At 39.4% G+C, this 24,111-nt stretch overlaps 1 protein-coding gene across 3 annotated transcripts in view; it reads left to right on the forward strand.

The window, feature by feature from the left end:
- FAT3 (FAT atypical cadherin 3) overlaps positions 1–24,111 on the forward strand; it is a 679,183-nt gene that overhangs the window by 560,922 nt on the left and 94,150 nt on the right. For all 3 annotated transcript variants that reach the window (XM_034933534.3, XM_034933535.3, XM_003813776.5), the window contains 3 exons: positions 11,775–12,050; positions 14,601–14,811; positions 19,664–23,737. In XM_034933534.3, the coding sequence (XP_034789425.3) occupies positions 11,775–12,050; positions 14,601–14,811; positions 19,664–23,737 (4,561 nt within the window). The remainder of the gene's footprint in view (positions 1–11,774; positions 12,051–14,600; positions 14,812–19,663; positions 23,738–24,111) is intronic.

The raw sequence follows: 24,111 nt of genomic DNA on the forward strand, positions 1-24,111 counted from the left end.
AGGCCAAAGGTTATCTTAGTGGGTTTTTCCCAGTTCCTCATGTGCCATCCCAGGATGGCCGCCTTTAGTGGCTCTTTGATAGTCTTCTCTTTGCCTAAAACCAACTGGCATTTTTTAGTGCTTGCCATGTCCCAAGAATTATCCCAAGTTTTAAAAGCTTACCCATTCTCTACACTACTAATGTTGTGGAATGATAGCAGATAGTCCATGAACTGGCACCAGAATTAGCATCTCCCTGGACTAAAGAATGACTAATGTTCACTGGAGTGATTTTAAACCAGCACCCTGATGCCTTCTTATCCAGACCCCTGCCCCACTTCAAATCCTGCTGTCTCTAACAAACCCGTGCAAATCAGGACCTAATTGTACAAACAACTTAAACCTTCCAAAACAGTTTGAGTTCCTAAGAGGTCCTTGAAGCCCATGAACTTGTTAATAAATTTTGGCATGTGTATATGTTTTTCTAGAGAGAAAGTCCATAATTTTCATCAGATGTTCAAATGGGTATGTGATCTAAAAATGGTTAAGATAAACTAACTCCTTAACACTTTTTTTTCAGCCAGTAACTCTAGTTAAAAATTTCAGCATGCAGCCCCCGACACTCCCTGGGAAACATATGCACACACCTGGGGGGATCGTTGTCCTCTGAAGGCTCCCCAGCTCTGTCACCGGGCTGCCATGGTGTTTCAAAGCACTATTGTTCTGGGTTAAGAAAGACTGTCCACCAAAGCCTTGGACAGCAAACAGGAGATTCACTCTCTTTGAGAATTTTTTTTAAAAAATAGGAAGATCCTGTGGGAGAAAGGGGTACTACCAGTCTTAAACATTACAGAAGTGTTCCTCATGTTAATGTCTTAGAAGCTCAGAGATGAGTGAGGATGTCTGAAGGGTTTCTGGCACAGGGGGAAGAAAAGGTTGAAGGAATCGGTACTGTATCTGCTTGGAAAAGAGTTGAGGAATCACAAGGAGCATTGGCTGTTATGAGCAAGGGAGGAATAGAGAGTAGCCAGGTAGAAACAGAGGCCCATAAGGAGCAGGAATAATGAAATGCCTAGGAGGATTGGGTTACCATCCCTCCAAACATAAAGTAGCACTACGAAGCCATTTTAAGAGGAATTCTACCCATAGTGCCCAGACTGTGGTATTTACATACCGTTTACCTTGGAAAGGAGTCAGGATTCCTCATAGAAATGGATAATTGCAGGTTTGGGGCAGGAGCCTAGGGCATCTTTTTCTGCCAGAAAAGCCTACTGGAATCATGGTAAAGCATGACAAGAGGAGACTTAAATGGATTTCCACTGATCAAAGATGGGATAATATGAACATCAAAAAGAATAATGGGATGAGTATAACAGACTGAAACACATGAAATAGATTAAAAAAACCCAAGTGTTTACATATATTTATCCTCAAAAATAAAATCATTTAACTCTTACAGTTACTCAGTGAAGCAGGTGCTATTTGTGGTAGGCAACAGAGCTCTCCTTCACTTCCCCAAGAAGATGTTCATGTTCTAATCTTTGGATTTGTGAATATGTTATGTTACATGGCAAATGGGACTTCGCAGATGTGATTAGGGTATAAATCTTAAGACACAGAGAGGATCCTGGAGTATCCAGTTAGGCCCAGTCGAATCACATGAGCCCTTAAGCAGAAGAAGAGAGGCAGCAAAAGGGTAAGTAGGAGATTCAAAATGTGAGAAGGACTTGAGACATCATTTCTAATTTGAATATAAAAGCAGCAACATGACAAGGAATTAACACAGCCTTAAGGAGCTGAGAGAGACTCCCAGCTGACAGCCAGCAGGGAAACCAGGGGCCTCCGTTCTACAACCACAAAGAACTATATTCGGTCAAACAACCTGAATGATCTTGGGGCAGTCATCCCCAGAGCTTCCAGAAAGAAACACATCCATGCCAACCCTTGATTTCGGCCTTGAGTCCTCACCTACACAACTATGAGATAATCAGTGTTTTAAGCTTCTAAGTTTATGGTAACTTTTTTTTTTCTTTCTTTTTTTTTTTTTTCCAGGACAGGGTCTCACTCTGTCACCCTGGCTGGAGTGCAGTGGCACAATCACGACTCACGGTAGCCTGGACTTCCTGGGCTCAAACAATCCTCCCACCTCAAGCCTCCCAAGTAGCTGACACTATAGGCATGTACCACCACACCCAGATAATTTTTGTATTTTTTGTAGAGGTGGGTTTTTACCACATTGCCCAAGCTGGTCTTGAACTCTTGGGCTTTAGTGACCTGCCTGCCTCGGCCTCCCAAAGTGCTAGGATTATAGATAGGTGTGAGGCACTGCACCCAGCCTATAGTAACTCTTTATGATACAAATAGAAAACTAACCTACTACTGTCATGCCCGTTTTACAGATAAGGAAAGAGAGGCAAAGCAAGGTTAAATAACTAGAGTAGATCAGGGTTTATATCCAGGTTCCAGATCCTGCTCTCTTAACCACTACACAATGCTGTCTCTTAAAGGCAAGATGAAAATTTTGATATCTGTTCTAATGCAGGAAAAGAAACTCACCTGGCCCTACTAGTTATGAAGGAGACACTCTTAAGATGGCGGCTTAGGGAACATGATGCCGCCTGTGGCTGTCAGATTGTCTTATAGTCAGCCATTCAAAGAAGAGAGCAAAATACTTCAGCCTTCTCATAGCTCTCACTTCAACTCACTGAGCTTTTGGGCCCCAGAGACACACATTACCAAGGATGAGAAATTATGAATTTTAGCAACTTTCCCCATACATCTGCCAAACCAATCTGAGTTACTGCATCATAAGAGCAAGTTTAAATGAAACTAGAACATGGCTCTTTCAAAGAGTTAATGGATGAAAATACGTAGTAATATATGATACCTGGTATTTATATAATAATTATTTAAGTAATAAGGTTCTTTTTTTCTTTTCTTTTTTTCTTTTTGTTTTTTTTTTTTGAGACAGATTCTCACTCTGTCGCCCAGGCTGAAGTACAGTGGCACAATCTCGTCTCACTGCAACCTCCACCTCCCAGGTTCAAGCAATTCTCCTGCCCTCCTGCCTCAGGCTCCAGAGTAGCTGAGACTACAGGTGCATGCCACCACACCCGGCTAAGTTTTGTATTTTTAGTAGAGATGGGATTATCCCCATGTTGGCCAGGCTGGTCTCGAACTCCTGACCTCAAGTGATCCACCCGCCTTGGCCTCCCACCGAGCCACGGCGCCCGGCCATAAGGCTCATTCTTAAGCTTATTTTCCCTATAACTCTGGGATACTTAAATCAGGTGTTATCATTACACTCATTTCCAGTGAGAAATTGAGGCACAGACTGCTTAGGTGGCCTGCTTAGGTATACATAGGTAAAGAGATATAAACCTGCTTCTTCTCAAAATCATATACGAGTCCAGGAACATTTCCTACACATTTATATATATGAAATACACAATTTAACTCATTATTGAAATCATCTGGTATAATGAAAGGAGCACCAACTCAGAATTAGGCAACCCAAGTTCAAGTCAGCACTTAACCAATTGCTGTCTGTGTTATTACAGAAGGCAGTTCAGTCACTTTGAGACTCAGTTTCTTCAGCATAAGGAGAATAAAACTTTACATGCCTCATAAATTTTAAGATGAAATACGCTATTACAAGAAGATTCTTGGAATCTGTGATATGCTAGACACATACAGACTTTATTAATGTTTATTTCTCAACTTAAAATTAGCTATAAAATATGTGTATGGCTATTATTGTTATTTATGAAAGACAGCAGAGACAGCCATGTCCAAATTATAATCTAAAAGTTACATTGATTTGATTCAGGGACTCATGGGATTTTGTGGTTTTAATGTTTTTCTTATTCAAGTAATCCTTTAGACTTATAAGGATAGGAAGGCCAGGCATGGTGGCTCACATATGAATCCCAACATTTTGGGAGGCTGAGACGGGAGGATCACTTGAGGCCAGGAATTCAACACTAGCCTGAATAACACAGTGAGAACTTATTTCTGCAATAATAATAATAATAATTTTTTAATTAGCCAGATGTGGTGGTCACGTGCATCTATAGTTTCAGCTACTCAAGTGGCTGAGGCAGAAGGATTACTTGAGCCCAAAGGTTCAAGGTTATAGTAAGCTATGATCATGCCCTGAGACCCTGTCTCTAAAAAAATTAAAAGGCTGGGTACAGGGGTCATGCTTATAATCCCAACACTTTGGGAGGTCAAGGCAAGAGGATTGCTTGAGCCCAGGTGTTCAAGACCAGCCCAGTATTTACAAAAAATAAAAAAAACCAGACAGGTATGGTGGCACACGCCTATAGTCCCAGCTACTTGGATGGCAGGATGATCCCCTGAGCCTGGGAGGTGGAGGCTGCAGTGAGCCATGATCACACCACTATACTCCAAAGACCCTGTCTCAAAAAGTAATTAATTAAAATAAAATTTAAAAGATAGGAAAATCAGCTTGTATCTGTATGCTCCACAGCCAAACTTGAGATTAAAAAGCTCTTTCAGATAATCTCCAAAATTCTAAAGCCTCACAAAGGCAATTAATGAAATTGGCCAGTCTTTCTGCAAAACGACCTTCATGTATTGGGGCTGGGAGGGCTGTGACCTGAATTCCTAAGGTTAGTCTTGACCTTCAATGCTTTGAGGATTTCATTCTTCCTCTCTCATCTCTAACTGCTGTGTTTGGAGTTTCTAATTGGCCTGCTTCCTTAAAAAGTAGGTTTTTACCTTGAAGATGTGGACTTTGTTTTATGGCCTCCCTTCATCCTGAACCTACTTAAAAGTGGAGAAGAAACAAATCACTTTTGCCAAAGCTGCTCTATGATTCACTAGAACAACAGACTCCCACAGGGCATCTCCCTCATCAGGGTTTTTCTTTCATCTCCTTTTGTGTCATCTGCCTCTTGGCAGTGAAAAAGGCAGTGGCTTGCCGGGTGCAGTGGCTCACGCCTGTAATCCCAACACTTAGGGAGGCCAAGGTGGGGAGATCACGAGGTCAGGAGTTCGAGACCAGCCTGGCCAACATAGTGAAACCCCTTCTCTACTAAAAATACAAAAATTAGCTGGGTGTGGTGGAATGCGCCTGTAGTGCCAGCTACTTGGGAGGCTGAGGTGAGAGAATCACTTGAATCTGGGAGGCAGAGGTTGCAGTAAGCCAAGACCATGCCATTGCACTCCCGCCTGGGTGACAGAGCAAGACTCCATCTCAAAAAAAAAAAAAAAAAAGGCAGTGGCCTATACTTCCCTTGTGTATTTAGATTAGGAAAATGCTGGAACAACTACAAATGTATATAGATAAAATAAGGCAGCAAGCCAAATCTTAAAATGTAAGACTTTCTTTTTTAATTAAAAAAAAAAAAAAAGACACAGCAAGGTGTGACAGCTCATGCCTGTAATCCCAACACTTTGGGAGGCCAAGGTGGAAGGATCACTTGAGGCCAGGAGTTTGAGACCAGCCTGGGTAACATAGCGAGGACTCATCTCTACAAAACAAAAAATTAGCCGGGCCTGGTGGTGCAGTCCAATTGTCCCAGCTACTTGGGAGGCTGAGGTGTGAGTCTGAAACTGCAGTGAGCCATGATTGTGCCACTGCGCTCCAGCCTAGGAGACAAAGGAAAACCCTGTCTCATAAAATAATAAAAATGAAATTTTACTGTATGTATAGATCTGGGCTTAACAACTTATGAGGAGATCAATTTTTGAAAATAGATTCTAATTTTAAAGGGACCAGGGATCTTTATATTTAAAATAACCTCATAATGAATGTTCATGAAAAGAGAATGGAATCAGTTATCTATTTTGTAAATTAGGATTTCTCTATAGCAAAGTACATAATATCTGTACACATTGTATGTATAAATGTTAACGTGCATTTACTTTTAATGTGTGTGTAACTTAATGCACACGGAAATGATAGGATGGGGTGAATACAGAATTAGCTCTGTAATACCTGGGGTTGAGTCTGGCCTTGACATAGGACTTTAGGCACATCTTTTAACTTCTCTAATTCTCATTTTCCCCACTGGTAAACCAGAAATAATAAAGTCTAGGAAATGAATGTGATACAGATTTATAAACTGTAAAACAAGTACAAGCTGATGTGATTTTTCTACTTATACATTCAAAAAGAAAACTTACAAGCCTAGGAGAATACAAGGGGCTTCACCCTTGAAATCACAACTATAGAATGTTTTAAATACGGTTTTGAAATGCCAGCAGAGGCAGAAGAGAATTTCAGTAATTCAGGACTTAATTGGTTCTAATAAAAGACAGTGCCTTTACCCTACAGCTCGCCCCATGGACACTTTATACCATGAGCCTTTGTGAAGCAGAGCTTGGCATCTACCCAGACTTAGCTTAGAAGAGCCTGCAAAACCCAAAGTGTTTGTGGTGGGCAGCATTGAAACCAGCTCTGAAGAGACTTCCTATATTCGGGTTTCCTCCTGCTTTGATTTCATTGTACTTCTTTAGGCATTTCAATTACCATTTTGAACACAACATCTTTGAGAGTTACTTTGCTTTGTTTGTTAGTTCGGGAGCTCACAAATGGCCCCGACTGTGGGAAATAAAAAGTAAATGAGGAGAAGGAAGTCTTTTACAGAGAGACACTTGTTCTGACTGTAGATTAGGCGTAAGACAAAGCAAGCAAAAAGAGGCAAGCTTTTCAAGAGCACATCAACTTTGAAACTTCATGAAGGTCAGGGCAGGCTTGCTGGCCGGAAAGGCTTTTTCCTCCCATTAATATAACTGAACACAAATATTTTAGCATCTTGACTAAGTTAACTTGAACTTTCTGAATGAAAGAATTGGCATTCAAAGAATCTAGTATGGTTCTGCAAATACAGTGGAGATAAGAACAATACCCAAAACTTTACTGGCACACTTTTTAACCCTTTTTCTACCACAAACTACTACAGGGCAAAGCTTGTCCCATGTCCAACTGACTCTGAATGGCAAGTTTTCCCGGCATAGAGGTGGTAGCACCACCATTTGTCTCTCCCTCAAAAAAGGCATATTTGTACCAAAGTGAGTGATAGTGCAGCCATTTATGCAGATAGCCATAATCTGGTTGCATTTATTTTTAAAAGTAAATAATGTTCTGGAATACAGCCAAACACTAGGATAATATTTAATGGAGAATAACTAGAGGATTTTTTTTTCTATTAGTCAGGAATCAGACAGGGGCATCACTATATTCAGTACTATTTACTCTCATGCTGTAATAGCCAATGCAATTAGACAAGATAAACCAGTTTGTGTCATAAAGAAAAAGGTAAAACTATCTCTGTTTGCATGTAGTATAATTATATATCTGAAAAACTCAAAAGACTGAAAGGAAAAACTTCTGTAAGTGATAGGAAAATAACAGGTTAAAAATTTAATATACAAAAATCAATAGCCTACATATATATAACCAAAAAAAACAGTGAAATATATATTGGAAAAGAAGACTCTATTTAGGGTAGTACATATATAAACTTTAAAAAGTGTTCAAAACCTATTTAAGGAAAACTAAATGTTCCCAGAAAAGTAAAACAGTAGATTGAACAAATGAAAAAAGACAAACCATATTCTTGGATAGGAAGACTACATTAGAAAGAAGTCAGTTTTCTTTTATTAACCTGTCATTATAGCATAATTGCAATTAAAAATACTATCCAGTTTCTATCAGGTGCTATACAGGTTTATTTAGAAGAACAAGTGAGAATAGCAAGGAAAACCATGAGAAAGAAGAAAAAGAGAGCCTAGCCTTTCCAAACATTAAAATGTACTATAAAGCCTCTATAATTAAAACATTTTGGTACTGATACATGAGAAGTCAGATAAACCAATGGAACAGAATAGAAAATCCAGAAATATGCTAACTGCATGTGTAAATATAGAGTACAATAAAGGTGGCTTCTCAAATCAGTGGGAAGTGATGGTCTTTTAAAGAGTGGCATTGAGATAAATGGAGAGCCATATGGAAAATAATCGCAGTATGCCAGGAAAAATTCCAAGTCGATTAGCGATGTAAATGAAAGAAAAGAAAACATACAAATGCATGTTTTAAAATGAATGTGTTCATTTATAACCTGAAAGCTCGAAAAATATTCTAAACTGTGAATTAACATCCAGAAACAATAAGGAAAAAGATTGATGTATTCACTTTTGCATGGCAAAAAAAAAACACCATAAGCAAAATAAAAATACATGACAAAATTGAAAGCGTATTTGCAATTTATATCACCAAACTTCCAAAAATAAAGAATGAGAGGCCATCTAACCTATAGAAGAATGAGATGAGATACAAATAATTTAACAAAAAAAGAAATGCAAATGGATCTTAAATATATGAAAAGTTTCTCCAACCTCACTCAAAAATAAGAGAAAGGTAAATGAAAACTATACCGAAATGCCGTTTCTCATCTATCAGATTGGCAAAAAATCTAGAAGTCTTACTACATATTATGTTGGCAAGGTTGTGAGAAACAAACATTCTTATATATTATTATGGGAATGCAAAATGATAAAACCTTTGAGTAGGGGAAATATGGAAACATATATAATAATAAAACTATATAAGCACCTGTACTTTGATCCAACCATCCCGATTCTAGAACCAAATATATGCTAGCAAAAAATATTTTAAAAATGGGCACAAGGCTCTTTCTTGCACACTCTAAGAACAAAAATTGGAGACATCTTAAATGAACACCAATAGAAAACTAGTTGAATTAACTGATTCATCTGCTCACTGGAAGAGTATCTCTGTACTTCTGTGGCATTATCTTCAGGATATAATGCAGGGTTTCTCCACAGCAACACTACTGACATTTTGGGTCAGATAATTCTTTGTTGCGGGGGCTGTCCTGTGCATTGTAGGATGTTTAGCAGCATCCCTGGCCTGTACTACTGGATGTCAGTAACAGCCCTCCTCCAAGTGTTACAACCAAAAATGCCTCCAGACACTACTAAATGTCCCCTGGAAGACAAAACCGTCCCCAGTTGAGAACTGATGTTAATGTTATGTTAACTGTAACTGTAATGTTAAATGAAACAGCATGGCAGGGAAGAGTGTATATAGTATGTTTATATTAACAGAATGTTTGATGAGTAAACCATACATATTTTTAAAGTTATCTGTAGGAGAAGGGAATAGAGTGTAGAGGGAAGGTATAGAAGCTGAACTGCTTTGAATATATCTCTTTTGTAAATTTGACTTTGGTACCTTTATATATAATATTAAATTAAATATTTAAAAAGCAAGTCTAAAATTCGAACGCAAGTGGAAACAAATGATGTTAGATGCATATCTAGTTGGTGGCACACCTACACAGAGAAGAACTATTCTAAGTGACTTTAAACACGCTGGTTTGACTTTATATTCCTAGTTGAATAAATTCCTGGTTATTCTTGCTTGTTCTTCTTAAACCTGTATAGCACCTGATAGAAAGTAGATAGTATTTTTAATTGCAATTATGCTATAATAATTGCAATTATTTATCCAACTAGGAATAAATTATAATTTATTTTATTATTATAATGATATAAATACATAATTATAAAATAAACAAAAAACTACAAAATAATATTAAAATTATTTTTAATAATCATAATTATAATAAGAATGTTGGAATTATTCTGAGATTTTTGTGCATGTGGTTCAAATAAAGCAATGAATAATTTTGATGATGTCATTAAGCATGAGAAATTTCAGCATGAGAAAAAGGAGATACAAATGTAAAAATAATGAGATTAAGTAAAAACCTTGGTGCTCTAATTTTGAATAGGAAGTAGCAATATGAACTCGTGCAATATTTACTTTTATAAAACCACAAACCTTTCCTGACTCTGTCCATTGAATGAAACCGAAACATAATAGCCACTCCAGTAGCAATAAGTATTCCTAGCAGTGGATCATGGTCTCTAAATTCTAACTAAAAAGAAAACAAGCCATTTTGGAGAAATGGATAATGGGAAAATGCACAAGATAACACTGGAAAAAATTACTGGTAGCAATTATCAGAAAGCAAGGAAGCTATCAAAGAATACTAGAGTTATGTCAAAAGATGTCAAGAACTAACTGGAAGAGGCTCCTACAGGCCAAGGTAGGGCTATTTATCATCATTAATATAATAACTGCAATAGAGAGAAACAAATCAGATGTGATTAAATTCATGAGTTCATAATAATGGTTAAAAAAGAGTATCTCATTGGTCACTTTGGGAGGAGCTAAGGAACCAACTCACTATTTCAAAAGAATAAAGGGAAAGAATTATTTATCCTAACTTTCCTATATGAAATGTACTTCACAGTAACCAAATAGTTGAGAAGTTTCTTTTTAGAGAACTATTCCAGCTAATAAATGAGGAAGAAAATAATAGAATTAGAACATTATCAATCTGAAATTTTTAATGAATTATCTGTATAATGATTGCCAGTGTCTGCTAATATCACAGAACAAGAGAGAGAACCAGATATTATGTATCTCCAGATGGAAGTACACTAAATCACTCATGAAGGATTTTTGTCAAAGAAAAAGAAACAGAAAAAAGGAAATTGAACCTTAGCAAGCCTTTTAAATCAAACAATTTATAAGAAATACAGGGTACAGAGGGGCATGTAAAACAAAACCACAGCGATGCTATGAGCAAAATTCAGACTGTAGAAACTAAAGAGAAAATGGCTCAGTTTCTTCAATAAGAACAATAACCCCATAAAAATTGCAGGGAAATAGTAAGAGAAGAGTTTGAAGGAGAACCTATAAATTAAAATATAATTAACCCATTTATGGATGTATTAACTAAATGCAATGTTTGGACCTTATTTGCATATCTTGATTAAAAGATTATGAATATATATATGTGTGTATATGTGATTAACAAACAAAACATACTTAAAAAACAATTAGAGAAGTATGAACACCAAATGGGCTGTTTGATGATGTTAAGGAACTACTCTTTTCTCTGTTTAGGTTCAGCAATGGTATTGTGTGTGTTTGTGTTTATTCTAAGAGTCCTGTCTTTTAAAGATGCATACCGAAATTACATGATGGGTGGGATTTGCTTTAAAATAACGTGGGAATAGGCAGGGATGAGTGGGAGTATGATGAAACCAGATTAGCAATTGATTATTATTAAAGCTGAGTGATACATACTTGAGTGTTCATTACACTATTTTATATTTGTCTTAAAATTTACGTAACAAAATGCTTTATGAAAGAAAACAATTAGAAAACTTATTGGGAAACTTCGTACTGTAGCTATCATTAGCGCCACGTTCTTTGCTGGACCCCTCCTATCAGGACAACCACAGTGCATGGACACTGCCATTGAGAAGCTGTGACTGCTCTGAGTCCACCTCATTGGCTCCTTTGCCTCTTCTGTGCTCCTTTTCCCATTCTGTCACTGCCTCCACAGAGGTCCACCAAGAGAAACACATAATAAGAACTTAAGATAATGGCAACTTAACAAACTAAGGTCATCTTGTGATCATATACATTGTGCATCAAAGAATTCCACAGAATTATCACCTTCAAGTGGTTGTCTCAGCTGTTCAATTAATAGTGAGAATATTGGTCAGCTCATAGTTTATGTTCCTGCTAATATAAACTACTGGTTTATTGTCAACCTCTAATTACAGAATGTTTTTATTAGTGAGTTTCCTCTGTGTTGCAAGAGCTACTAGAAGCTAGGATCCAAGGACAGGGAAGCGGGGAGAAAAAGAGGGAGGGCATACTTTTATTAGCAGTGAGCAAATTGGCATTAGTCATCATTCTTTTCTTCTTTTAACTATAGGTATTTATCAAAGTGCTGGATAATAATGATAATGGCCCAGAATTCTCTCAGCCGAATTACGATGTGACAATTTCCGAGGATGTGCTTCCAGACACGGAGATCCTGCAGATCGAAGCCACAGATAGAGATGAGAAGCACAAGCTGAGCTACACTGTTCATAGCAGCATCGACTCCATCAGCATGAGAAAATTCCGGATTGACCCTAGCACTGGCGTGCTCTATACTGCCGAGAGGCTGGACCATGAGGCCCAGGACAAGCACATTCTCAACATAATGGTAGGACCAAAATCCTAATTAGCACTCCTACAGAACCACTGACTGTTCAGGCCACACACATTAGCCTTCAGAAGTATAGGGCCCCTAAATTTTATAAGTAGTTGTAAATTTAGTCTTTTCACAGAGAGATTGCATTCATTTTTGCCTTTTTATTTCAATGAAGAATTACTGTTGTTAGATAGCAACTCTGTATTTTTGCCAAACGAAAATATTAGATAAGTTCTGCAGCAGTGGCTGCTCAGTAAATGCTCCAAACAGACTGACTTGAGAGGGAAGGAACAGGTCATGTTCCCAGGCTCTGGGGTTGGTTTGCACCCAGAAGATTTCATAGAAAAATTGAAAAGACATTCCTTAAGAAGTTAATCACAAGGGTAATCATTTACTCAGCCTATGCAATGCTCAGTCCTTGGAAGGATTTACAAAACCAGTTTATTACTTATTGTACTGGCACTGGACCTAGTAGTAAATACTGGCACACAAAAGAGATCTCAATACATGCTCAAGCCTACAGAGAGTATAAATCTGAGTTTGTGTTCATGGGGCCTCCAAATTATGTAGGAGATATTGCTTTACTTTTAAAGTAGTGTTTAGTTAGTTCACATAATTGGGAAGTAGAGATGAATAAGAAACATCGTTGATTAATTTATGGCCTGAAGTCTATCTCTTCAACCACCCAAGAATCTCTGCGGCATTGCACAGCCACTTCCTGTCAGAGTCCCCACTGTGTTCCTTTAAGACCAGGTAGAAGGACAGACTTAATCTTCTGCACTGATTGGCTTTAAAATACTACACTAAGACAGTACAAATTCCTAAGCAGCTGAAAGTAATGTTCCACTAAGTGCTACTTTTCTTTCATAAGACTAGAAACCTTCCCCAACAAGAGGAAGCTTGAGTGTCATGCACTTAGCTATGGTTTCCAGCTAAGACTCCAGGAAACAGATGGGGTTACTTATAGAGGTCTTCCAGTCATCACTATGGCCCTTCATTCATTCATTTAACATATATTTCTCAACCACTTACTGTGCACCAAACTTTCTTCTAGGCACTGAAGATACAAAAAAGACAAAGTTCCTGCACCCTAGGAGCTTACACTAAATTGGAACTGACCTAGATTTCAACAATCCCCAAATAAAGAGTTCAGCTTGGTCCTTGGGTATGGCAGACCAGTCTGTAGACAGGGAAATTCAGCATATTCACTGAGCTAATTCTGCATGTGTTTTCTCCAAGGGCAGAAACCTTGTGCTAGTGACTAACTCCATTCTCATGATTCTTTAAGTCATTTCTGTTCATTCTTTCTTTAACAAACTCAGAAATCAGTTTGGTCACCCTCTACCATTTATCACTTACATAATTGAATATTTACAGCAAACAAGTGCTTTACACTGCCTTTTTCCTAGCTAAGCCTTTTAGTCATTTTGCTTATTCCTCCTAGGTACTATTTCTGAAAACCCCTTTCTCTTTGATGGCTCTTCTCGGTATATTTTCTAATTTCTTCACATCTCTCTGCAGGTATGGAGTTTAAAATTGAAAAAGCCAAGCGCACATATTTGATTAGTGCTACATCAAATGATAGCAAAACCTTGTGGTTAAAGAAATGATTATTTTCAAACTTCTGCCATATGCAAACTAAAGGAAACTTTAAAACTGCCAAGCAAGGTTTTTTGGTGAAATCAGAAAGGAGGTGCTTCAGCACTTTGAAGAAAATGACAAATGGTTGTGTAAAGTGTGACATTTTATTTAACATTTCTCTAAGTAAGAAATTAAGATTTGATTCATATTCCCGATGGTCAGGGTTCTCTCAGCTCTAGGCTTTTGTATATATTGGCTTTTTTGCCTGAAAATGCCACACACTACTACCACCACCATTTTACCACTCCTATTTGTTCTTGTTACCTTTTTCAGGAAGCTAAATGCTAGGTTAGTTTCTTCTCACTATTCTGCGAGCATCTTTAGTGCATCCCGTGAGAATACTTAGCCCTGAGCATTATACCTATCTATTGTTTGTATTCCCACTTGACTCTAAGCTTCTTGAGGGCAGGAACTGTATCCAATTCACTGCTGAACCACCAGTGCAAAGCCAAGGACTTGAACAGATAGGTGACAATAAATGTTAGTTGAATGGATGAGTGGAAATGCCTACATTGTGTTCATTAATTCCAGTCTTTAATTGCCCCTGCAGAGGAGCCTCTACCCACTATTCCGTTATCAGCTGTGTACACAAATAAGGGGGAGGCCACTATATGGGGAGAGCCAGAGCACAGTGCTGTGTTTGTGATATCAAGGCATCAGTTCTACACACACAGACTGAGCACAGACCACAGGCCAGACATTAGGCTGAGCAGTAAAGGTGTTGTAACCCCTGCTCACGATTTGCTCACAATGTTTCCTCACTTCATGATACTACCATTTATTGAGCACCTACTAGAAGCCTGGAACTGGGTCAAGCACTTTGCGTGCATTATTTCATTTTGTTTTCACCCCAAACATAGTCATGTGAGTTCTTTGCAATTTAAAATTTGAGTCCCACCACTTCTTGTATTTTGCCTAAAGGTCAGAGATCAGGAGTTTCCTTATCGAAGAAACTTGGCCCGAGTCATTGTGAATGTGGAGGATGCTAATGATCACAGTCCTTATTTTACCAACCCACTGTATGAAGCGTCTGTGTTTGAATCTGCTGCTCTGGGATCAGCTGTTCTGCAAGTGACGGCTCTGGACAAAGACAAAGGAGAAAATGCAGAACTCATATATACCATAGAAGCAGGTGAGAGCTGTTGCACTGCACAGATTTCAGCATAATGCAAGGCATTCGACCCTCAGTAGTATTTATCACCATGTAAAATTCAGATCATTAACAGTGGAACATCTCTAAATGAACTTTTTTGGCCAAGCCGCTGTCCTATTTGGGAGATGATGGTGGATAACGTTCTTGATGTTTCAGTAATAGGTTTTCCATCATTAATAGCAAGGAAAATTTCCTTTGTTGTGTTTGATCTTGGATTTTTCTGGGATAGAGAAGAGAAAATAAATATGTAATAAATTTAGTGGCTTTTACCTGTGGACCAACAAGCCAGGGCCTCAGACTAAAATAACAAAAGCCGCTGATCATCTGAGGCCTGCCAGGGTGTTCTGTGAATTGAATCTTAACAAGTCTTTGTTTACTTGTGAATAGGTGGTCTGTGGGCTTCAGAAATTCCTTCACCCTCACAGTTAGCACAAATTCACATCATTGGAGGCAACCTGAGTAGCAGAGTAGATGGTAGATATGGAGTCTGAACTGCTTGCTGAACCTGACAAATAAATACAGGCTCTTGTTTTGTTAAATTTGAGATGTTTTAAAATTAATTTTAACATCTATAAGGTAAGATCATAGTTTACTGATGGTTTGAAGGCTGATTGCTAGAAAGCTTTTATGACTGAAAGATGAATGGCTAAGCAAGAAATAACCTAAAAATGACAAATATCCTTTATCTGCTCTATGTTCTCCTCCCCATTCCATCTTTTTTGAATATTCAAGTCACTTATTTTCAAAATGTTCTGCAACTTATGTCTGTCGTGAATAATGCCAAATGCAATATCCTTTCATGCCAGGGATGGAAAGACTTCTCTCCTTTCATTTAAATGTAGAGCATTTTTGAGAGGAGTTGAATTAAAATATGAACGCTAGAATGACAGTTTTGGACTAGAAATTTTAGAAAAAGAAAAGCCAACAACCTTCTAAAAAAAAAAAAGTTCTTGCATTGAATGATAACTTAAAACTATTTCTTGTATTAGGCACCCACATTTTACATGGGTCTGTGCTAAGCTCTACTTAAAAAAAGAAAAAGAAAAGACATGAGTTCATAATAGCAAAGTTTCCGGAGAGAATTTGCCTATTTTTTTTCTAGGTTTCCATGGAATTTCCTTTCAATCTAAAGCCTGACCAGTATTTTTTTAGAAATGCTATTTTACATCTTTTATTTATCACAGGACATTTTTATTACTTAATTATATAATCTTTGTTCTTTGGATTCCACAAATAATATAAGGAAACTTTTCCAAAAAATGAATATTTAAATCACATCCCAGAAAATGTCACCTAACCCAACAACTCTTTTTATTCTTTCTATGGTTTTTTCCAGTGTTGTGTTTTTTTCTTTTCCCCGTATTCATTCATGCATATACATTGTTTCATGTCACTGTAATTATTTAGATATAGGGTTTTATTTCTACTTTTCTTACCATGTTCTAAACATTTGCTGTGTGTCTCTACCTGCTTTTTATATTTGTCATTAAGCCTGCTACTTATACTCCTTTTAGATAGCCAGATAATGTTTCAACCAGTTTGGAGTTTCTTAAGGAGTAATTTAACTTACCATCCAACCGAAAAGACTGCTCTGCTTATCTTTTGACCTCTATAGACTACAGCATGGTGCCCAGTCGTTTCTTTAACTGACTAAAACAAGACAGAACAGTTATTTCCTTAAAACATCTTTCATAAAGAAAACCCAAACTTCCAGAAAACCATGGGAACAATTGATATCGCAAAAAAATGACCTTTGATTGTATGTAAGAAACTATTGAGGAATACAATGTTCACAATAAATCTCAAATGGCCAGCGGGGCTCTTCACAGACAGACAGACAAACCCACACTGGTCCGCACTGGTCCTAGCGGAGCAAGTTTCCTCCCAGTTGAGGGTGGGAGACAGGCAGATCCCAGATGCTTCAGCACTTTGAAGCAAATGACAAATGGCTGTGTAAAGTATTATGTTTTATTTAACTTTTCTCACACACATCAGATAAGCAAGATTTCACTCTGTTTATTGGTGGGCTATAAATTTCCTGTCTCCTGCCTGTCCTCTAAAGTAACTACGGAAGCTTTTTATTTTGGCCTGAAGGACTGAGGCAGAATTTGAGTGCAGAGCTTCAGGTCTTATATCTAGTTTGAGTTTTGTGTTTGGTGTCAATGGTGAGTCTGAGGCAGGATTGTACAAGAGAGACTGGGACTGAGTTGAGTTCGGGTGAGGGCATATGGATCCCAAGATGCATATGAATAGAGAGTTTAAAATTTTTTTTTAGATTTACCTCTCCTCTCAATCATTCAACAAATATTAAGCAACTTCTTTGTAGCAGATGCTGTGTTGTGTACTAGATAAGGAATGATAAGAAAAGCACAGCTTTTATTCAATTGCCAAAAATCTACTAGAGGCCATAGATTCCAAAAAACAAACAGAGGCCAATTTTTCAGGATTCAAGTGTAGCAGGAAAGAATAAGCAGGAAGTGGATTCCAAGAGAATGGGTTAGTGTGTCAAAGAGGGAAAGAGGAGAAGGGCCCACTTTGGACCTGATGTATCAGCACACCATTCTGGAAGGGTGTCACAAGCAGATCAGCAGCCATGGGATAGCAGGATTATGAATTTCTACTTGAGGCCAGGCACAGTGGCTCGTGCCTGTAATCCCAGCATTTTTGGAGGCCAAGGCAGGTGGATCACTTGAGGTCAGAAGTCTGAGACCAGCCTGACCAACATGGCAAAACCCTGTCTCTACAAACATGAAAATTAGCCAGGTGTAGTGGTGCCTGCCTGCAGTCCCAGCTACTCTGGAGGCTGAGGCAGGAGAATCACTTGAACCCAGGAGACAGAGGTTGCAGTGAGCCAAGATTGCACCACTGCACTCCAGCCTGGATGACAGAGCGAGACTCCATCTCAAAAAAAAAAAACAAAAAATTATATTTGAGGTCAAAAGCTGGCTCCCTGCCATCCCCACCATAATATATCTTTCTGGGCATGAAGAAATCTGCCGGGTGTGGAGTGAGGGAGGACTTACCTAGAAACTCTGCAGTCGGGCACCATAATCAGTGAACACCGAGATCCCTGGCTCCAGTAGCATTCATCAGTCAGGGTTGCATGTTGGTGCCATCACTGGAAGGTGACCATTGCTTAGGTGAAGTGATTTCCCCTTACAAAGGTCTGTGAATCACCTGTTGGATTCACATTCAATTCTATGACACTATTCATTGCAAGCTTGAAAGTTTACTCATAAGATCATTGAACTTTTTATTGTTGTCATCACAAAATGGCCATGTTTAGGTGGCAAAGTAATAAATCATGCCGACATCAAAGACAACGTTGTTTAATATTCACATTTGGGGGGCTGGAATCAAAATGACCTCTTATTAGATATACTTTGTCTTTTAAAATAAGCAAGTATCTTCTTGAAATAGATGTTACATGAACATGACCATTTTGTGTTCAGACGTGGAAAACTTTATATAATTAGCATGTAGGAAGAAGTATGTAGACACGTCTCATAACTGCCCTGAAAATCCTGGTCCCTATTTTAATGATTTTAACATTTAAATTATATACCTATCATACTACAATACTCAGAAAGAAAAGTCCAGATAGAGTTGAATAACCAAGATCTTTAACTTTTGATTGGAAAGGATCTCAACACAGAAGTATATGTGTTCTTTGAGAAGTATGAGAAAGCCTGATAAGAGAAGCAAAAAGCAACTTGGTGAAGGATGCAACTTCACACTACCCACTGCCTTTCAGCTCTGTCACCACCTACCTTCTTTACATACTCCACATTGTGTCTTCCCCATTTTTTATTCCTCTGTTATTTCTCTCATTCTCAACAATCCCAGATTTCGAACCATAACATGTTTCTGAAGCAGAGCTGTAAACTGCTACAGTGTCATGGCCAGAGCCCTTCCCCTGCCAGCTCTATCAAAGTGGAGTGCCCAGGTTTCAGTTTCACAAGGATTATGTCTCAGGTTCTTGGTTGCAGTGCTGGTTCAGATTCCCAACAGTTTCTTGGTACACTAGAAACACCTCAAATGCTTGGTGAATAGAATGGTTACAGATTGAGCAACTGCCCTGTAACTTTTTATGTTTACTTTTATGTCTAGGTGTGTGCATGTGTGTGTTCAGAAGCATGAGAGAGGGGTAGAGCATGAGTGGAGAATAGAAGAGAAGTCAGGAAAATTCATCACACTTACAAGGCAAATAATGACTTGCCAAGAATTCTCCATGCCTGACTGAACAAACCCCTTCACCAAAGTAGTGTTTTGGATAAAGTCATTTTTGATAGGGTGAAATAATACCAATTCCATGTAGCGAAGTTTGCTTTTGGGATAATCTGAAAACAACTGACTACCTTATAATGCTCTGAAACTATTCCCACAACCCTCTTTCTTTAAACCTAGAACAGAAAATATGACACTGCTACCTAAACCAGTGGCATTCATATGTGGGCTTCCCAATCTATCTGTCTTCTCACAAGGCTGGAAATAAGGAAGTCCTATACATTCTTAGCAGAAAGATCTCTCCTTCAGGCTCTCTTATTTCCCAACTTGAATGCACACAAGACTATGTCATTGTCATTGTGTTTTTAACCTGGATCTAGAAGTTACTGATCTGAAATTTACTATAATACTGGGAAACTCATTTTGGTTGCTTTTCAGTACCCCTGAAAGAGAGGCCTCTCATTTTATTTCAGAATGACACAGATGAGTACTATAATTGCTTTCTACTTGCCACATTGCAGTAAGGTACCTATAGATAAAGAGTTAATCAAAAAGATTTCAGTGACCCACATGTAACTCATTTCACCATTGATTTCTGTTTTAGGGAACACTGGGAACACGTTTAAGATCGAACCGGTCCTAGGCATCATCACCATTTGCAAAGAACCAGACATGACGATGATGGGTCAGTTTGTCCTATCCATCAAAGTCACAGATCAGGGATCCCCGCCAATGTCTGCCACTGCAATTGTGCGCATTTCCGTCACCATGTCTGACAATTCTCACCCCAAGTTCATTCACAAAGACTACCAAGCAGAAGTAAATGAAAATGTTGACATTGGAACATCAGTCATTCTAATCTCTGCCATCAGTCAATCTACCCTCATTTATGAAGTCAAAGATGGAGACATTAATGGGATCTTTACCATAAATCCATATTCTGGAGTCATCACCACTCGGAAGGCCCTGGATTATGAGCACACATCCTCTTATCAGCTCATCATTCAGGCCACCAATATGGCAGGAATGGCTTCCAATGCTACAGTCAATATTCAGATTGTTGATGAAAATGATAATGCCCCAGTTTTTCTCTTTTCTCAATACTCAGGCAGCCTAAGTGAGGCTGCCCCAATTAATAGCATTGTCAGGAGCTTGGATAACAGCCCACTGGTGATTCGAGCCACAGATGCTGACAGCAACCGGAATGCTCTGCTTGTGTATCAGATTGTGGAGTCGACAGCAAAAAAGTTTTTCACGGTGGACTCCAGTACAGGTGCAATCAGAACAATTGCCAACCTGGACCATGAAACCATCGCCCATTTCCATTTTCATGTGCATGTGAGAGACAGTGGTAGCCCCCAACTGACTGCAGAGAGTCCCGTTGAAGTCAACATTGAGGTGACAGATGTGAATGATAACCCACCTGTTTTTACTCAGGCTGTGTTTGAGACTATCTTACTTCTACCTACCTATGTTGGAGTGGAGGTTCTGAAAGTTAGTGCCACAGATCCTGACTCTGAGGTACCCCCTGAACTGACATACAGCCTAATGGAAGGCAGCTTGGATCATTTTTTAATTGACTCAAACAGTGGAGTACTTACCATAAAAAACAACAACCTCTCCAAGGATCACTACATGCTGATAGTTAAGGTGTCTGATGGAAAGTTCTACAGTACCTCCATGGTCACCATCATGGTTAAAGAAGCCATGGACAGCGGCCTCCACTTTACACAAAGCTTCTATTCCACCTCAATCTCAGAGAACAACACTAACATAACCAAAGTTGCTATTGTCAATGCAGTTGGAAACCGCCTTAATGAGCCCTTAAAATACAGCATCTTAAACCCAGGAAATAAGTTCAAGATAAAATCTACCTCAGGGGTCATTCAGACGACTGGAGTCCCCTTTGACCGTGAAGAACAAGAGTTATATGAGCTGGTGGTAGAAGCCAGCCGTGAGCTGGACCATCTGCGTGTGGCCAGAGTGGTGGTCAGGGTTAACATTGAAGACATAAATGACAATTCTCCAGTCTTTGTGGGCCTCCCATACTATGCTGCTGTTCAAGTGGATGCAGAACCCGGGACTCTGATTTATCAGGTGACAGCCATTGACAAAGATAAAGGTCCAAATGGAGAAGTGACCTATGTCCTGCAGGATGACTATGGCCACTTTGAAATTAACCCTAATTCAGGGAATGTTATTTTAAAGGAAGCATTCAACTCTGACTTGTCCAACATTGAGTATGGAGTCACCATCCTAGCCAAGGATGGCGGAAAACCCTCTTTGTCTACATCTGTGGAGCTTCCCATCACTATTGTCAACAAAGCAATGCCTGTGTTTGATAAGCCCTTTTATACAGCATCTGTCAATGAAGACATCAGAATGAACACACCCATCCTAAGCATCAATGCCACCAGTCCAGAAGGCCAAGGCATCATATATATCATTATCGATGGGGACCCTTTTAAACAGTTTAACATTGACTTTGACTCTGGGGTCCTGAAAGTTGTTAGCCCTTTGGATTATGAAGTTACATCTGCTTACAAGCTGACAATAAGAGCCAGCGACGCCCTTACTGGTGCTAGGGCTGAAGTCACTGTTGACTTGCTAGTTAATGATGTAAATGACAACCCCCCTATTTTCGATCAGCCCACATACAATACAACACTATCAGAAGCATCTCTTATTGGGACACCTGTTTTACAAGTTGTCTCTATTGATGCAGACTCAGAAAACAATAAAATGGTACATTATCAGATTGTCCAGGATACCTACAATAGCACAGATTATTTTCACATAGATAGCTCAAGTGGCTTAATCCTGACAGCACGAATGCTGGACCATGAGTTAGTACAACACTGCACTTTGAAAGTCAGATCAATAGATAGTGGCTTCCCATCACTGAGCAGTGAGGTTCTCGTTCATATCTACATCTCTGATGTAAATGACAACCCTCCAGTTTTTAATCAGCTCATTTATGAGTCATATGTGAGTGAATTAGCCCCCCGGGGCCATTTTGTAACCTGTGTACAAGCCTCTGATGCAGACAGCTCTGATTTTGACCGGTTGGAATATAGCATTTTATCTGGGAATGACCGGACAAGCTTTCTGATGGACAGCAAGAGTGGAGTTATCACATTGTCCAACCATCGGAAGCAGCGGATGGAGCCACTGTACAGTCTCAATGTGTCTGTCTCTGATGGGTTATTCACCAGCACTGCACAGGTGCATATTAGGGTACTTGGGGCTAACTTGTACAGCCCTGCCTTTTCACAAAGCACATACGTAGCTGAGGTGAGAGAGAACGTGGCTGCAGGAACAAAGGTAATTCATGTTCGAGCCACAGATGGTGATCCAGGGACTTATGGGCAGATCAGCTATGCCATCATCAATGACTTTGCCAAGGATCGATTCCTCATAGACAGCAATGGGCAGGTCATCACCACAGAAAGGCTAGACCGGGAAAACCCTCTAGAAGGGGATGTTAGTATTTTTGTGAGGGCCCTTGATGGTGGAGGGAGAACAACTTTCTGCACTGTAAGAGTGATTGTTGTGGATGAAAATGACAATGCTCCCCAGTTCATGACAGTGGAATATAGAGCCAGTGTCAGGGCAGATGTTGGAAGGGGCCACTTGGTCACTCAAGTTCAAGCCATAGATCCCGATGATGGAGCAAATTCAAGGATTACTTATTCCCTCTATAGCGAGGCCTCTGTTTCAGTGGCCGACCTCCTGGAAATCGATCCTGACAATGGCTGGATGGTCACAAAGGGTAATTTTAACCAGCTGAAAAATACAGTGCTTTCGTTCTTTGTCAAAGCAGTAGATGGGGGCATCCCAGTAAAGCACTCCCTCATTCCTGTCTATATCCACGTCTTGCCTCCTGAAACGTTCTTGCCATCATTCACCCAGTCTCAGTATTCCTTTACCATTGCAGAAGATACAGCCATTGGGAGTACAGTGGACACCCTGAGGATTTTGCCCAGTCAGAATGTCCGGTTCAGCACAGTTAATGGGGAACGGCCAGAAAATAACAAAGGGGGCGTATTCGTCATAGAACAGGAAACAGGCACTATTAAGCTTGACAAACGCCTTGACCATGAAACCAGCCCAGCTTTCCACTTTAAAGTAGCAGCCACTATACCCCTGGACAAAGTAGACATTGTGTTTACTGTGGATGTAGATATCAAGGTATTGGATTTGAATGACAACAAGCCAGTCTTTGAAACTTCAAGCTATGACACCGTTATAATGGAAGGGATGCCTGTTGGCACCAAACTCACACAAGTGAGAGCTATTGATATGGACTGGGGAGCCAATGGACAAGTCACTTACTCCCTCCACTTGGATTCCCAGCCTGAAAAGGTAATGGAAGCATTCAATATTGACAGCAACACGGGCTGGATCAGTACCTTGAAGGACCTAGATCACGAGACAGACCCCACATTCACCTTTTCTGTGGTGGCCTCTGACCTTGGAGAGGCATTCTCTCTTTCCTCCACGGCCTTGGTCTCTGTCAGAGTGACAGATATAAATGACAATGCACCAGTCTTCGCGCAGGAAGTGTACCGAGGGAATGTGAAGGAGAGCGACCCACCGGGCGAGGTGGTAGCCGTCCTCAGCACCTGGGACAGAGACACATCCGACGTTAATCGCCAAGTGAGCTACCATATTACAGGTGAGTAAATACCCCCAGTTTTCATTATATGCACTGCTTTATAAAGAAAGATGGAAGATGGCGGAGGGAAGAGTAAGAGAGAAGGAAGATGGGATAAGGAGTCCAGTGTAATGAAGCCTCTCTGGAGCTGAGTAAAGGATCTCTGAGTAGACTGCGTTTTTTGCTTGTTGGCTGTTGCTAACTCAGCCTTAGTTTGGAGTTCACAGGTTTGCTGTAAATGTGTTACCCATATTGGTAACTTGTCTTTGTGTCACCTCTTCCTATTTAAAAAGGAGTCCAGCCAAATATCTCAGTTGAAGGAATGAAAATAACAACTTTTTGGTGGAGAGGTTCTGTTTTTAAGCATGTTCCTTTTTTCTACCTTTTGCAATGCT

This window comes from Pan paniscus, chromosome 9 (assembly GCF_029289425.2).
Source record: "Pan paniscus chromosome 9, NHGRI_mPanPan1-v2.0_pri, whole genome shotgun sequence".
Taxonomy (NCBI): Eukaryota; Metazoa; Chordata; class Mammalia; order Primates; family Hominidae; genus Pan; species Pan paniscus.